This window comes from Aethalodelphis obliquidens, unplaced genomic scaffold (genome assembly GCF_003676395.1).
Source record: "Aethalodelphis obliquidens isolate GAN/ISIS:26980383/991018 unplaced genomic scaffold, ASM367639v1 scaffold65, whole genome shotgun sequence".
Lineage (NCBI taxonomy): Eukaryota > Metazoa > Chordata > Mammalia > Artiodactyla > Delphinidae > Aethalodelphis > Aethalodelphis obliquidens.
In genome coordinates, this window is record NW_020838009.1 from 5465201 (window position 1) to 5481890 (window position 16690).

General features: G+C 41.8%; 1 protein-coding gene and 1 long non-coding RNA gene across 10 annotated transcripts in view; one reads left to right on the forward strand and one right to left on the reverse strand.

Annotated features, from left to right (window-relative positions):
* Positions 1-16690, forward strand: part of LOC113610725 (uncharacterized) — a 54258-nt gene that overhangs the window by 2975 nt on the left and 34593 nt on the right. For 4 of the 9 annotated variants that reach the window (XR_003429191.1, XR_003429197.1, XR_003429192.1 and 1 more), the window contains one exon: positions 1416-1490. This is a non-coding gene — a long non-coding RNA (uncharacterized LOC113610725). Of the gene's footprint in view, positions 1-1415; positions 1491-3515; positions 3830-7844; positions 9174-10778; positions 10884-12519; positions 12568-16690 lie in introns of those variants that run through there. The other 5 variants (XR_003429190.1, XR_003429196.1, XR_003429194.1 and 2 more) reach the window with 4 other exon arrangements.
* BCL2A1 (BCL2 related protein A1) lies at positions 2563-11511 on the reverse strand. Its single transcript, XM_027089080.1, has 2 exons — positions 10843-11511; positions 2563-2849 (listed from the first exon to the last, which is right to left on the reverse strand). Exons 1-2 carry the CDS (start codon positions 11260-11262, stop codon positions 2742-2744), a joined length of 528 nt encoding a protein of 175 aa, XP_026944881.1. The 5' UTR covers positions 11263-11511; the 3' UTR covers positions 2563-2741.

Here is a 16690-nt window from a genome sequence, read left to right on the forward strand (position 1 = left end):
TAAATATTCTCTGATAAACAACCAGGGCTTCTTGATTCTAGAGTTGAGGCAGGAACAAGATGGGCCTGGAACAAATTGTAGGGCCATAGAGTAAGGAAGTGATTTTTAAAAAAATAAATTTATTTATTTATTTATTTTTGGCTGTGTTGGGTCTTCATTGCTGCATGTGGGCTTTCTTTAATTGCAGTGAACGGAGGCTACTCTTCGTTGCAGTGCGCTAGCTTCTCATTACAGTGGCTTCTCTTGTTGCAGAGCACAGACTCTAGGCGCACGGGCTTCAGTAGTTGTGGCTCGCGGGCTCAGGAGCGTAGGCTCAGTAGTTGTGGCGCATGGGCTTAGTTGCTCCGTGGCATGTGGGATCTTCCTGGACCAAGGCTCGAACCCATGTCCCCTGCATTGGCAGGTGGCTTCTTAACCACTGCTCCGCCAGGGAAGTCCCTATGTTTTTATTTCTTTTGAATAAATACTTAAGAGTGGAGTTGCTGGGTCCTACAGCAAGTATGTGTTTAACTATATGAGAAGTTGCCTATCTGTTTTCCAAAGCAGTTGTACAGTTTACCATTATCACCAGTGGTGGATGAGAGTTCCAGTTATTCCACATCTTCCTCAAGGGTGGTATTATTAGTCTTTTTTATTTTAGCCATACTGGAGGATGTGCAGTGGTCTCATTGTGGTTTTAATTTGCATCTTCCTCATGATTAATGGTGTCCAGCATCTTTTCCATGTCTGTTGACCATCTACTTTTGTGTGTTCCAATTTTTTGCCAATTTTTTTTTTTGCGGTACGCAGGCCTCTCACTGTTGTGGCCTCTCCCGTTGCAGAGCACAGGCTCCGGACGCTCAGGCTCAGCGGCCATGGCTCACGGGCCCAGCCGCTCCGCAGCATGTGGGATCTTCCTGGACCGGGGCACGAACCCGTGTCCCCTGCATCGGCAGGTGGACTCTCAACCACTGCGCCACCAGGGAAGCCCTTTTGCCAATTTTTAAATTAGGATGATGGTCTTGTTGTTATCGAATTGTACGAGTATTATATTTATTCTGGATACAAGTCCTTTGTCAGATAATAATGTGACATATATTATCTCTCATTCCATGGCTTGCTTTGAGATTTTTTTTTAAACAGCTTTCTTGAAATATAATTCACATACCCTCTCTTTGAGTGCTTAACTGTGTCTTTTTAAAAGAATTTAAAAATTTTGGTGATTTCTAAATTACCATTTTTTTCTTTTCTGGTTCAGGTTTTTTGTGTTGTAGCTAAGAAATCTTTGCCTACTCCAAGGTTGTGAAGATTTTCTCCTGTGTTTTCCTCTTGGAGTTTTATAGTTAACATTTAGGTCTGTGATCTGTTTTCACTTTCATTTTTGTGTTTGGCTTGAGGTAGGAGTTGAGGTTCATAAAAGTCTTTTTTCTTTTAAGCAAAGTGCTAAACAGAACACACAGTGAGCTGCACTTTGAAAGACCAGGTCACCAACCAAGCCAGAAACAGAAACGGTGAGTGATATCCCAGTGTCACTTTGTTAAATAGATCATGGCAGTGTAAAAGCCAGGGTTTGTGGTTTCTTGTGCAAGTGTATTCCAGGTAGCAGTACCCTTACACATGCTTCCTGTTTATGTCCGTTCGTGACTATTCATTCCCACCACTTAGCTCTGATTAATGCAAAAATGAATTAAAACGTAACACATTTCAGAAGGGGGAGGGGAGGCACTTGGCTGAAGGAGGAAGAAGAAAATGCTCCCTGCCTCCTGCAGACACAAGCCCAGGTGGCCTAGGTAGTTGCCTCTCAGATGTGATTTGATAAGTAACCAAAGCTACTTTTGTCAAAAATATTTCCCTGCTGACTTGCCCCAAAGTCCTAATCCCCACCGTTAAGAATCACTATGAGAGGTAAAGCATGAATTAACTGAAAGCCCCTGTGAAAATGCCCATAGCCTGAAGGGGGTTGCTGGGGAGGGAACGCTCTGGTTTCTTTATTGGATCAATCAACAACTTCCTAGGAAAGGAAAAGCAAGCCCCAGTGGGGCAGATATTGTATTGAGGGAGGAAAAGGAAGAGTGGGAAAGTCGAGAACAGGGTACTGTGCTCCCATATTGCAACCAGATTTGCTGACCTAAAAATCAGAACACAGGGGCTAATAAATGACATAATTTTCTACTTTGTGAAATTTTTAAATAGAGAGTTTAACAGTGGCCCAATGTTGAATCGTTTACCTGTCTTTGTTCAGACTATCCCGGAGTCTCCTCCATATCTGGTTGCCATATTCGTCAACTTTACATGGCAACTCTAAAGTGTGGCAGAGAGGGCATTGGTGGAAAACCCTACGCAAGCATCTAGGGGCACTGGGGACTCCAGAAAGCTTGGAGCCCAGAGGTACATGGGAAGCAGACCTCACCCATCATCAGTCTAGACTGGTGACACCGAAAATGATTTTTGGGTAATGGACACACCCTTAAGAAAATCTGCCGAAGACATCACCTTCCTGGTCATCATTCTCTTAATTCAATCTCTGTACCCTGTATTGAGCTTTACCCTTTTGTTGGACCCGCAGGCAGGACACAAATTACGTATAGAAACAAATACATACAATTTATTCATTAAAATGGGGACAAAATTCCCATAACTCTGGAATGTCAAGTTATATCATCAAAGTTATTTGTTTAGAAGTAGAAGTAAGTGTTGGCAAGTGCTTCTTGTACGATTCAAGAAAATTAGGCAGATTTCACAATACGGAGTGTCCTTTTTGGTCAATAGTACTGCTTCAGGAGACATAATATTTCACAGATCTTTCCTGTAACTTCCAGAAAAGTCAGCCAGCCAGATTTGGGTTCAAACTTCTTTACAAAGCCATTTTCCTATGAGAGAACAAATTTAACATTTTAACAATTAGTGGAGACTAAGTTTGCTGGAATGAAAAGCAAAGAAACTTTCATTTAAATAATGCAGGTAGTCAATCTTCTCTGTACTTTCACCAGTTTTATTCTATTCATCCTATTATCATTCTCTATCTCCCATTCCAGACTGCTCTAGAGCAGCGCTGTCCATAAAAATATAGTGCGAGCTTCCTATGTAATTTTTTTTAGTAGCCACATTTTTTTTTTTTTTTTTTTTGCGGGATCTTAGTTCCCCAACCAGGGATTGAACCCACACCTTCTGCAGTGAAAGCGCAGAGTCCTAACCACTGGGTCACCAGGGAATTCCCAGTAGCCACATTTTTAAAAGTAAAAAGAGGCAAAATTAATTTTTCAAATATATTTAGTTCATCTAAAATGTTGTGATTTGGGGAGTTCCCTAGCGGTCTAGTGATTAAGACTCTGCACTTCCACTGCAGGGGGCGTGGGTTCGATCCCTACTTGCCAAACTAGGATCCCGCATGCCTGCCTCACAGCCAAAAATAAATGAATGAATGAATGAGTAAATAAATAAACTGTTATGATTTCAATATGTAATCAATATGGAAACAAGATATTTTACTTTTTTTTGTACTGAATCTTTAAAACCCAATGTGTGTTTGTACTTAGGGCATCTCTTAATTCAGACCAGCCACACTGCAACTGTTCAAGGGTCACAAGTGACAGCCAAGTGCTCTATTGGATGGCATAGCTCTAGAGGACAGAAAATCTATCTTCTTTTTCCCTCTTTTTCTTTCAAATGTCTGGTATTGAAATATGCATTTATATTTGTAAACCCCATTGTGCTGAGAGTCATAAGGACTCAACAGGAAAGCGAGATTAAATCAGTGCCTCTGAGCCTGTGAGAACATTGTGGTTTCCATTACAGTTCATTCTCTTTTTGATTAGACATGTTTTTTTTTAAAATAAGAGTATAAACCGGACACTGTGTGTAATTAATTTATAATCTATTCTTATAGAGCATCCTCACTGAAAAGTACCTATGAGATCACCCGGCCTAATGCCCTCTCTTATTTTCACAAATGAGGAAACTGAGGTCCAGAAAAAAATAAGTTACATAAGGTTACCTGACTTCTTAGTGCTTGGACCTCTACTGGGATGCAGACACCGTTCTTTGCACTCCGTAAATTTTCAAACCACCACCAAGAAGATTAGAAAATAGTTAAAATAATTTTTTTTTAATGTTCGTCCTGTAAACATTTGCTCTACCTCCAGCAAGTTCCATTTCTGGGGGTTACAAATGCCTTCAAGTAGTTCACAGTCTAGTGTGACTAACATCAAAATGTAAACCAAGCATATTTCTTTGACAGAGAACTCTGTAGTGCCTTGGAATTGTCTTTGAGCATCACTGGCAGCGCAGACAAACACCAGTCAGGTGGATTTTCCATTGAAAAGACTCAGCAAGAAAGCCAGCATCCACTAAGCCTCTGTGTGAAGTGTGGAGTCATGCTGGGAGATGCATGCTGTCACATGCTAACAGAGGAGACAGACTGCCCCTTCTCTTCTTCCTCTGTCCCCTGCCCTTACACACTCACACATTTCCCGTACATTCTAGGTGTGCATGCACTTCAGTGCTCGCCTTCCTAGAATTTTCACAAACCCCGTGTTAATGGGGCACTCTAAAATGATTTTTATTATTGTTACAATGATCACCATCTATTACAATTAGGCAGATAATATGTCATCCTCATATATATTAAAGTTCTAAACTAAAGCATGAACAAAGGAGGGACTTCCCTGGTGGTCCAGTGGTAAGACTCCGTGCTCCCAATGCAGGGGGCCCGGGTTCGATCCCTGGTCGGGGAACTAGATCCCGCATGCATGTCACAACTAAGAAACCCGCATGCGACAACTAAGACCAGGCGCAGCCAAAATAAATAAATAAATGAATAAATATTAAAGCGTGAACAAAGGAAAAAACTGACAAATTCAGCAATATGAAGATGAAAGTTTTTTTAAAACGATAAGAAACTAAAATAAGAACAACAGACCAGGAGACTATTTACATTTGCCATGAAAGAGTTCGTTGAAATGTAAGAGAAAAATCATCAAGCCCTTAATAGTTAAAAAAGGCAAAGGCTGGGCTTCCCTGGTGGCGCGGTGCTTGGGGGTCCGCCTGCCGGTGCAGGGATCGCGGGTTCGTGCCCCGGTCCGGGAAGATACCTCATGCTGCGGAGCGGCTGGGCCCGTGGGCCGTGGCCGCTGGGCCTGCGCGTCCGGAGCCTGTGCTCCGCGGCGGGAGAGGCCACAGCCGGTGAGAGGCCCGCGTACCAAAAAAAAAAAAAAAAAAAAAAAAAGGCAAAGGCTGTTAAAAAGAGAAATATAAATCATTAACAAGTATATGGGGGGAAGAGGGGGTGGGATGAATTGGGAGGTTGGGATTGCCATATATACACTAATATGTATAAAATAGATAACTAATAAGAACCTGCTGTATAAAAAAATAGAATTGTCTTTAAAAAAGTATATGGGAAAAAATTCCACATTACTAGCAGTTAAATAAATTCACATTTTAATATATGTTATTGTTTTTTAGACCTATTAAATTGACCTTGTTATCTTAAGCCTATTAAACCCTCAAAATTATATCTAATGGTTCCGCCCAATGCTGGTAAAGTTGTGACATTGTCCCATTGATACAAACCTTCTGAAAGCAATATGTATTCCAATATGTATAAGTAGTGTAATTATACTCATATATGAACCAATCATTCTAGTGTTAGAAAGTGATCATGAGGTGGTCTTCTAAAATGTGGGGGGAAAACCATCTTCATGTTCAGTATTGAAGCATTATTTCTAAGAAGGGAAAACAGAAACCAACCCAAATGTCTAACAGTTGGGAGTGGCTTAAGTAAATTATGATGCCTAAAACTGGAGGGATATTCTGTAGACACTGAAAGTGTTAACATGGAATAAGTGAGGCAAGTTGTTTAAAAAATCACTCTGACTGCTATGTGGAGAACAGACCATCGCAGGGCAAGCATGGAAGTAGGGACACTGATAGGAGGCTCTTGACATAGTCAAGTGAGAGAGGAAAGTTGCCTGGAGGCACTGGATATGCAGTATTTCAAAGGTGCCCCCAACAGAATTTGCTGATGAGTTGGACAGAGGGTATGAGGGAAAGGGGTCCCGGGTGACTCCCAGAGTTAGAGAGCTGAACTTAGGTTTCCTGAAGGACCCACAGGAAGACTTGAACTACGTTTCACCTTAGTTTTCATTAAATGATCTTTAAATCTCAAGTTAAAATTCAAAAGAAATACAAGACGAATCTGGCCCCCAAATCTATTTAATCAAAGGATATGTAAGAATTCTTGAGATTGTATTTCATTGCTGCTAGATCTTTACGCCTTTTGGAGATGCCTTTGCCGGATTGAATACTTAGTCAGTCGTCTACATGCCTGTGTGTCCTTTTATTTGCCTTCACCAGACCATTATTTAAAGCAAGACGATCATAGAAAAATACAACCTACTTTGCCTAACTCTTATGACTCAGACTTTAATATACTGGTCACTTGGAAAGCACCAATTCTGACTGTACATCCCTACTTTCAAAAGGGGCTTTCTTTTGGTATTAGAGTAGTTTTAAGAATTACATATTTAAACTTTCTGGAATTTCCCATATAACCTTCATAGTTGTATTAATATCTGACAGTTTACAAAGCACTCTTACAGAAATGTCCTTTAATCTTTTAACTTCCCTTCTAAGGTACGTATTACTGTCTTCATTATATATTACATATAACATAATATAATATTTATTATATTTATTACATTAGGAATCTGAGTTTCAAGTTACTTCTGAAACTCACTCAAGATCACACTTCTAGTGAATGGGAAAACCAGAGTTCAAATCTCAGTTTCTATGCTAGTTCATTCAATCACTCCATCAACAAATATTTGTTGGCTACCTTCTATACCATAGGCCCTGGGCCAAGCATGCAGTATTCGGTGGTGCATTAGGTAGACATGATTCCTCCCGTGTGGAGCTGAGGGCTGAGTGTCCTTTCCACTCAACCAGCACAGGCACAGGAGAATGCTTAACTGAAGAGGGCAAAAGTAAGAAAGCCACCTAGCTGCAAAGGAAAGGCAATCCCAAGGGGTGAGATGAATTTCATCCCAGGCACATTCTAATGGTTTTTAAGAACCAGCCTTTCCTCATGAATGCCAAAGACTGATAAAAAACAAATAGCACTAGCTCTCCTGTGAGATCTATGAGAGCCTATTCGTTTTCAGCACGTCAAATTGGCAGAGGGACAGGAGGAAATAACGGTAAATGTGGAAGAGGAATAGAAAGCGAGATGAGAAGCAGCAAAGAAAAAAGGAAAGAAAGAAAAGAAGGGAGAAAGGGAGGGAGGGAAGGAAAAAGGGGAGGAAGAAAGGAAGGAAAGTAACTCACTTAATGTCATAAATAATCTAATTTATGAGATTATGACCCCATTTTTGATACACTGGTCTTATTTTTTAACCTTTAGGGCATCTGTTTTAGATGGTGGCTAATATCTAACTATAGTTGATGATATAATTTCTGGAGATTAAATCTATTCAGGGAAGTTAGGCAATACTACTACTACTAATAACAATAGCTCTAAGCTTGTATTGAGTTCTTATTTGTAGAAACTGTGTTCTGGGTGCTTTATATATGATATTAATTGATTTAATCCTTACACCAGTCCTGGGAGATAGACGGCAATAGTGTCCCCATTTTACACATGAGGTTTAGGGAAGTTAAATAACTTGTTTACGTCACACAGGTAGTAAGCATGAAATGAACTCAGGTCCGTCTGATTCAGAGTTGGTGCTCTTATTATCTCTGCTGTCCTCACCTACCACATTCTTGATCCAAAAGTTTTCATAAAATCTCTGGGCACACTTAAAATTTAATTAAATATGGGTACTCTCTAGGTGTAGGTGAAATGCCCCTCTCATCTCTCATTATAGGCATGCATCTTTAATCTGGAGCCAATGACGAGCACATATGAATGACTGTGGACAGGACAAGAGATCAGTGATTTTTTTGGAGAGTTTTCCAGGATGGTAGAAAGTCAGACGTTGGTGCTTGCTTCTTGATGACGTTGTAAAATGCCTCCTCATCTTCCTCTCTTCCTATGGGCCACCTGACTCCACTAGCACAGGCATGGGATTGTACCCTTTCCCTGGAAGTAAGTCAGTCAAGAGTAGGTTCATTCATTCGAGCAGATTTGTCCACATCAGTATACAAAGAAGATACTGGTTTGCCATGCTGGTCTGTACTGATTCAAAAAAGCACTGCCCGTCTTGAACAGATTCAGTGTCTCCTATGAGCTGGGAAAGGACTATTGAGGTTGCTTTGAAATGACATCTTAAAGGGCATTTCTATTCTGTCTAAGCTGTTCAAGTGGAAAAGTCAAGAGCTTAAAACCTACATAAGGACTTGGTGAAGGCTGATGTGTGTGTGTGGGAGGGCACATGTGTGTTTATATCCTGCCATACTCACTCACACTTACACCTGTACCACCCCCAAAAGATGAGTACACTTCTAGACTTTCTCAGAGACAATTCCACACCCTCCACCAATTATGAGTTCCAGGAGCTTACAAAATTTATTAAGAAGTTAAAATTTTCAGTAACGTTTATTCATTTTCTGGGTGTTCCAAATACAGTGCAAACTCATGCAGAGCTTGTAAACTAGTATGCTCATACGTGGGCCTCCGTGCTAACAAACTTCTGCCTTCACTTGAAACCTACACAGCGTAATAGCTGAAATTTCCACCCGTCCTTCAGTATAGCTTTCCACAGCAACCAGAAAAAAACACGACCAAATATCTCACATGCTTTGTCTAGCCCCAAGTCAGGCTGAGTTCCAGGAAGAAAAGGTGATGGAGAAAGGGGAGTGGCTGCAGTAAGCCCTAACGTTATGCAGAAAGACCTCAACAAAATGCAAAAAACATCAAGTAAAAGATTTCATCAACGTTTAAGACATAAGCACCGAAGACATCTATAGTTTTAAAAGACAACAAATTAGAAGATATCTACCACATATATAAAAATAATTTGTGTCCAGAATATTCCAAGAATTCCTACGAATCAGTGAGAAAAAGACAAAATAATAGGAAAACAGCAAAGGATATAAATAGGCAGTTCTCTGAATAAGAATTACAAATGGTCAATAAACATATGTAAAGACGCTCAATATGAAAAGATGTTTAACCTCACTAGTAATCAAGGAAACAAGAATTAAAACAAGATAAATTAGGTATATATTTTTAAGCCAGCGGAATAGGGAAACTATGACAGACTACTATAACCTAATGTTAGTCAGCCAGGAAGGGAGGAAGTGTGGGATATTTGAACAAGCTGTGACGGGAGCATGACTTGGTAGAACCACTTTGGAGGACAAGAATCTAGTAAATTTTAAAAAGTGTTTACACCATGACCTAGCAATTCTATGTCCCAATATCCATCCTAGAAAAACACACACACAAGGGAAGACATGATTAAAGATATTCAATGAAGTATTGTTTGTGATAGCTCTGGAACTAAATAAATATCCATCAGCTAGAAATAACCATTCAACAGCATTTACATACAACAGCGTATATGTATGTAGTACTTTTTTTTTTTTTTTTTTTGAATATGCTGCGACTGAGCCCCCTACAGTGGAAGCTCGTTGTCTTCATTAACCTTGGACGGCCAGGGAAGTCCCTGTAGTACTCTTTTAAATACTTATTAACGTGGAACAACTAAGCCCATGCACCACAGCTACTGAGCCTGCGCTCTAGAGCCCGCGAGCCACAACTACTGAACCCCTGTGCCACAACTAGTGAAGCCCATGCGCCTAGAGCCCGTGCTCTGCAACAAGAGAAGCCACTGCAATGAGAAGCCCACACACCACAACGAAGAGTAGCCCCCACTCACCCCAACTAGAGAAAGCCTGCACACAGCAACAGAGACCTAACACAGCCAAAAATAAATAAAAATAAATAAATTTTAAAAAATAAAGTGCCCTTGGATGAAAAAAAAAGAATACCATGTACTATTTATACAAATAATTTATAAATACTATAAATTATTTAGTATTATATTAGTATTGTTACATAGTATTTAATAATTTATAACAATTGTTTTTACAAAGAAGTGCTGAGTATATTTTCTATGGATATGTTCAACAGGCATGTTTTGCATGTAAAAGAATTGATACCAGTGGATAGCTCTGGGAAGAGGGGAGGCCAGGGTTTGTGTTGAAGAGAGGACATAAGTGCTGTAAAAAATAAGTATTCAGTGTATTGGGATATAAAGAAAAGCATATAGGTCCAGCTGGGAAAGGCCCCTTATCAATATGAGTTGTAATATAGGCTCCCTGCACGATCTTAGCTTTTTGAGACACTGATAATAAAGTGAATTTTTATTTGGAGATTCTTGAATAGTTTCTTGCTGGTGGTGCAGTACATTATTTTTTTTTTAGTCACCAAGCTTTACCAGCCAGAATTTGTCATATTAGAAAACTGAAAAAAGAATCAATTTGTAAGCAATGAACTTGCAAAAATTTACACCTGTCTTTTGTAACATAATATCTAAATATAACAGCATCTAATACCAACTCTTTCTGTACTAATTCTACATTGTCATGAGAACGCTAACAAGAGCTAAGTCTCAGACTAGACTCTGACTCTAAAGATGCATTAGGGAGGTGCATCTTTTATTAATCCCCAAAACTCACTCCTGCAATTTACATGGTTAGGAATAAAAACTGAAACCACAAGAGTTTTCCAACTATAAAGTTTTAAGATTCATTGGAAATGAGCTAGAAATTTTATTTTAAAATTTTAAAACTTTTAAAACAAACTACCCAAGGAAAATATAATCCTTACGTAGTTTTTTTTTTTTTTTAATCAGCAAGGAAACTGTCAATTCCTATTTCAAAGTAAAGAACAACGAAGAATATTTCCATCACACATACCCAGCCTCCATTCTGCCTTATCCATTCTCCTGTGTTTTTGGTTATGAACTCTGCAACAAAGTAAGAAATCTCCTTGTAAGTGTCCACATCTGGGGCAATTCGCCTTCCTAGAAGTTTCTTGATGAGAATGCCTTCAAATGCAAATATGGTCACAATCCTTCCCCAGTTAACGATGCCATCTTCAAATTCCCTTTCCATCACTTGGTTGAATATTGTTCTGGCGGTGTCTATGGACACAACATCAATATTGTCCAAGCATGGTTTCAAATTCTTTTCAACTTCGTTTTGGACTGAGAAAGCAACGTCTTGTAACACCCTGGATGTTTTGCTTGGACCAGATCCAGGTTGCGGTATCTGCAAGACGTACTTCAGGTAGTCCTGGGCCAGCATGTGAATATAGCCAAACTCGCTGTCGGTCATCTTCTTCCTGCTGGAGAGCAAAGTCTTGAGCTTGTTCACCTGGAAGTGACCAAGGCAGTCTGAAGCACAAACTCACGCAGCTTCGCGTAATATGACACATGGTATCTGGAGGCTGGTGGAATTTCTGTTTGCATCACTTGATAGTATCCTTCCTCCTTGTCACTTTCATACGTAGGCTCTGTGTGAAAGAGAAAGTTTAACATGTGAAAGAAGAAAATGTTTCAAAGAGAGGCCACTTCCTCATCCTGTAAGTGATTAATGCAGGTTTTTTTGGTTGGTTTTTTTTGGGGGGGGGCACGCGGGCCTCTCACTGTTGTGGCCTCTCCCATTGCGGAGCACAGGCTCCGGACGCGCAGTCTCAGCGGCCATGGCTCACGGGCCCAGCCGCTCCGCGGCATGTGGGATCTTCCCGGACGGGGGCACGAACCCGTGTCCCCTGCATCGGCAGGCGGACTCTCAACCACTGCGCCACCAGGGAAGCCCTAATGCAGTATTTAAAGTTTTAAATTCAAGGATGTGGAGAAATTAGAACCCTTATACACTGCTAGCAGGATTGTAAAACAGTGCAACCCCTGTGAAAAGTTTAGCAGTTCCTCAAGAAGTTAAATACTATAGGGACTTTCCTGGCACTCGAGTGGTTAAGATTCCGCTTCCACTGCTGGGGGCACGGGTTCCACCCCTGGCTGGGGAACTAAGATCCCACATGCTGTGCAGCGCGGCCAAAAAGAAAAAAAAAAAAGAAAGTAAATGTAGAATTACCTTATGACCCAGAAATTCCACTTGTAAGTATATGCCCAAAAGAACTGAAAACAGGGACTCACACAAATCCTTACACACGAATGTTCACAGCAGCATCACTTAAAATAGCCAAAAGGTGGAAACAACCCAAATGTCCATCTGCAGATGGTGAGATAAACAAATTGTGGAAGATTATTCCGCCATAGAAAGGAAGTACGGATACATGTTACAGCATGGATGAACCTCAGAATCATGATGCCAAGTGAAAGAAGCCAAACGTAAGAGGTCACATATTGTATGATTCCATTTATGTGAAATATCCAGAATAAGTAAATCCAGAGACAGAAAGCAACTTGATGATTGCCGGAGGCTAAGAGGAGAGGGGAGTAACTGCTTAGTAGGTACAGGCTTTTATTTTGTGATGAAAACGTTTTGGAACCACATAGAGGTGGTGGCTGCACACCATTGTGAAGATACTAAACGTCACTAAATTGTTCACTTTAAAATGGATCATTTTAGGAACTTCCCTGGTGGTGCAGCGGTTAAGAATACGCCTGCCAATGCAGGGGACAGGGGTTTGATCCCTGGTCCGGGAAGATCCAACATGCCACAGAGCAACTAAGCCTGCGAGCCACAACTGCTGAGCCCGCGTGCTGCAACTACTGAAGCCCACACGCCTAGAGCCGGTGAACCGCAAAAAAGAGTAGACCCCACTCACCACAACTAGAGAAAGCCCCCACTCAGCAATGAAGACCCAACACAGCCAAAAATGAATAAATAAAATAAATAAATTTATTTTAAAAAACTAAAGGGGTTCAAGCTTCTCCATCCCTTTCCTTTCTGTTATTCATTTCCTAAGTCCAGTCTCCTGTCAAAACAGTCTAGTATCTATGGCTGCCCTAAATGTAAGAGATCCTCTAAAAAGTCACACTAGGAAATTAGTAGCTTGATATTCTACTCCCGAGCACCAGGATTATAGAAGAGGTTGATTAGAAAGGACTCCTTAACCCAAAGGAATTTACCTAGGATAGATTTCCTGATCTAGACTTTCAGGTGGATCATCATCCTCGTGGCAGTTGTGGTCACAGCCACTAAAGGTGTGATCACGGTGTTCCAAGCTCTCTTGACAGCATTTTACTCACAGTAATTCAAATACGTTAATCTTTACAACCCAAGAACTTCTGATAGAAGACAAAAACCTGCTATAAGCCAATACCTCTAATTCCTCTTTTTAAAAAAAAAAAAAATTATTTATTTAGGCTGCACTGGGTCTTAGATGCGGCATGCGGACTTCTTAGCTGCGGCTCGTGGGATCTTTAGTTGTGGCATGCAAACTCTTAGTTGGCGGAATGCACGCAGGATCTAGTTCCCGGACCAGGGATCGAACCTGGGCTCCCTGCATTGGGAGCTCAGAGTCTTACCCACTGGACCACCAGGGAAGTCCCCCTCTAATTCCTCTTAAGTCAGCCAAATTGTCCAATGTGTGGATAGAAATTAGGAGCCAGAAAGAACACTAGACTTGGAGTCAGAGGACCCAGCCTCGGTCCTCCCCAAATCCCTGCTCCCTTACTATGTGCCCCGGGTTTGTAAAATGCGACCATACACATTGACCTCAGAGGGGTGAGGTATGAAACAGATGACCCCTGTAGCGCCTACAACCACACCTGGTGCAGTGTGGGGGCCTAATCAGCCCTGGTTCCCCATCATTCTTTTACGGACTAATGAGAAATCGGGCTTCCCGGGAAAGGCATAACTTCCTAAGTGCACAGTTTCAAGTGAAATGCAAATCTGCCATTTATTTAGCTTTGGCACCAATTCTGGGAAACAGCTGGCAGACGTGGTGAAATTACTGGCTAAGAAGAGCACTGGGGGTTTGGGGGCGGATTTCAAGTCTCTTCACCAGAGTACCTGGCAATTAAGGCAGTTAGGGAACCATATCCCTGTCTGCTGGCTGCGTCTTACTGTCGACTGAGGAGCCAGTCTCGCTAGTAGGCAGGAGTAGTGGGTGGGAGAAAGAGGAGATAATGCAGGGTCCCTTGAGAAACGGAATTCACTTTTTTGTTTTCTATCCACTTATGGAGTAACTTTGATTCTTTGCATCAGTGTCTCTGAAGAGCTGCAAATAGGAAAAAAAAAATCCATTTAACTTGTAGTTCTGAATTATCTCCAGAGAAGGAAGGGAGAGATGGTGCTTAAGGTGCTGGTTCATAGGAACTTGTGGGCCATGAAAACGCACCTCTCAGACCTCATACCACGAGAATGTAATTGACTAAGGGCCCCAGGTGCCGGGCCCTGAATCTACTGCCTACCCGCCTCTGCACTGAGGCCGCGCTACCCACAGGCAGTCCCAGGTCAATGACTGGGCAAGGCAGGAATAGGAAGAGCGATTCCTGTAGGTCAGCCTCCTTCGAAAGGTGACTTTGATTCAGTGACTTGCCATCAGCTTTGTGAAGCCTTGCTTAGACTGCACTCCAGCCTGAGGCTCTTCTTGCCCAATCTTCCTTCCTCCTGGCTCTTCTTCTGCCAGGTCAGCCCTGCGCTGTGGTCTGACAGCTCTCCCAGCCTCTTCCACCTCCCTCCCCGTCCCCCCCCCACAGGCATTTCCCCCCACTAAATCTCTCACACATCTAATCCTCTCTTGGCATTTTCTCCGTGGAGTTCTAAACTGACACGGGACCTGTATAGAACAAGGGAGCGTACAGACACGTGGTCAAGCCACTTCTCCAGGATGTCCCCTGGGGAAGTCGCCCCCTCCCCTCCTAGAGGATGCCTGTGGGTTCACAGGAAGCCAAGGGCAGGCGGCTTTCTCTCCTCCAAGCATCGTAAGAACCACCACAGGGATGGGAAAATTTATTTTCTCCCACCATTACATTCCCATGGTGATGAGCATTTCTGGAAAAGTAGTATAAGCATGTGGTTTAAGAGTGGCAATTAAGCCTTCCAAGGTCAGGGTCTACCTTTTTTCTCTCTCTTGCCAGTGTCGAAGCCTGGACCCAGGGAAGCCAGGTAGTTGATCTTTGTTGAACAAATGAAATGCACTGATGTCACAACTGGGGCCAACTACGTTAAAGGCTCTATATTCCTGACCTTCTGGATCTGAAAAGGAATTATTTTAAAAATTCTGAAGTATGGTAGCCTGCTTTAGTTTATCTTGGAGCATTTCCAAATACTCACTTTTCAAGGATAGGTGGAAGAAAGACAAAGTCTTTTCCAAAAAGAATTATTTGTATATAAAGTGCAGAGACTGGAGTGGGGGTGTGTTGCGGTGGAGCAAAGTGTGGGACAGAGACAAGTAGCTGACCAGGAACCAGGCGGGGGATAAAGGGAGGTATCCTTTCTCAATGCCACTGTCACCTGAGTCTGCATTCACCAGGGTCCTGTATCTAGGCCATTAAGGACCAGCACATGGTTCCCTATCTCCTGAGCAGCTCTGTCCCCATGAGGAGCTTTGTATGAAATCAGGGGTTCACCTGAGTACAGTCTGACGGAGTCAGCCAGAATGGGTGGGGTCTGGAAACCATATGTGTACATTTTTTTTTTTGAGGTATAGTTGTTTTACAATGTTGTGTTAGTTTCTACTGTACAGCAAAGTGAAGTAGAGTTCCCTGTGCTATACAGCAGGTTCTCATTAGTTATCTATTTTATACATATTAGTGTATATATGTCAGTCCCAATCTCCCAATTCATCCCACCCCCTCCTTTCTCCCCTTGGTGTCCATCCGCTTGTTCTCTACATCTGTGCCTCTGTTTCTGCCTTGCAAACCGGTTCATCTGTACCATTTCTCTACATCCCACATATAAGTGGTATTATATGATATTTGTTTTTCTCTTTCTGACTTAATTCACTCTGTATGACAGTCTCTAGGTCCAACCATGACCCTGTGTCCAACCATGTCTCTACCATATGTGTACCTAATTATTCCATAAACACACACTAAGCTGCTACTGAGTACTGGGGTTTGTGTTAAATGCTGGAGAAAACTTTCTGCCCCTAAAGAATTTTTAATCTAGAAGAAACTATGCCACATTATAGGGAACTGCATCAAAGGAACTGCAGAGTGAATAATTAGAGGAAGTTGCAGAGGTATAGCTTCAAATATGGGGATCCTTCCTGGAACCCATCCTAAGGCCATGGAGCCAAGCTTCTGAGAGTCTGGAAGTGCACACGTATGACACTGATCTACTGTGGACTGAGGGGTGCAGATGGATAGGGGAGGGGGGTTGACAGTAGAATATGATTTCCCAAATCTGTGCACACCTAGTAAGCACCTATGTCCTGATGAAAGTGTTCTCCATACTGCACTCATTTTGCCAGAAGTTTCTACTGAAGAAGCATGGCGTCTTGGCTAGGGCTGAGGGAATTACTAGTGTTTGTCATGAAAATAAGAATAGGAAGAGTATGAAGCCTCCTAAGAACTAATTAACAACTTCTTCCAGTTGTAAAGTACTGGGGGCTGCAATGTTGCAATTATTATCACAAACATATATGTGAACTACAACCTCGTGTCTAGCCATGGTGTTTACATGAATTGCCACATCCATACACGTATGTTGTCTATTGCTTTCTAAATGCTTTCTAACAAATCGGCTTCCAACACTTAGTGGCTTCAGACAATAATCATCTGTTTTGCTCATGAATGTGAAACGTGGGCCGGGCTCAGGAGGGATAACTGGTCTCTGCTCCACGATG

Bases quoted from the DNA above. Each gene is read 5' to 3' on its own strand.
- BCL2A1 (XM_027089080.1), bottom strand. From the start codon at position 11,262: ATGACCGACAGCGAGTTTGGCTATATTCACATGCTGGCCCAGGACTAC. The intron at 2,850-10,842 runs GTATGTGTGATG...GTTCTCTCATAG, and splicing joins TAAGGCAGAATGGAGGCTGG to GAAAATGGCTTTGTAAAGAA.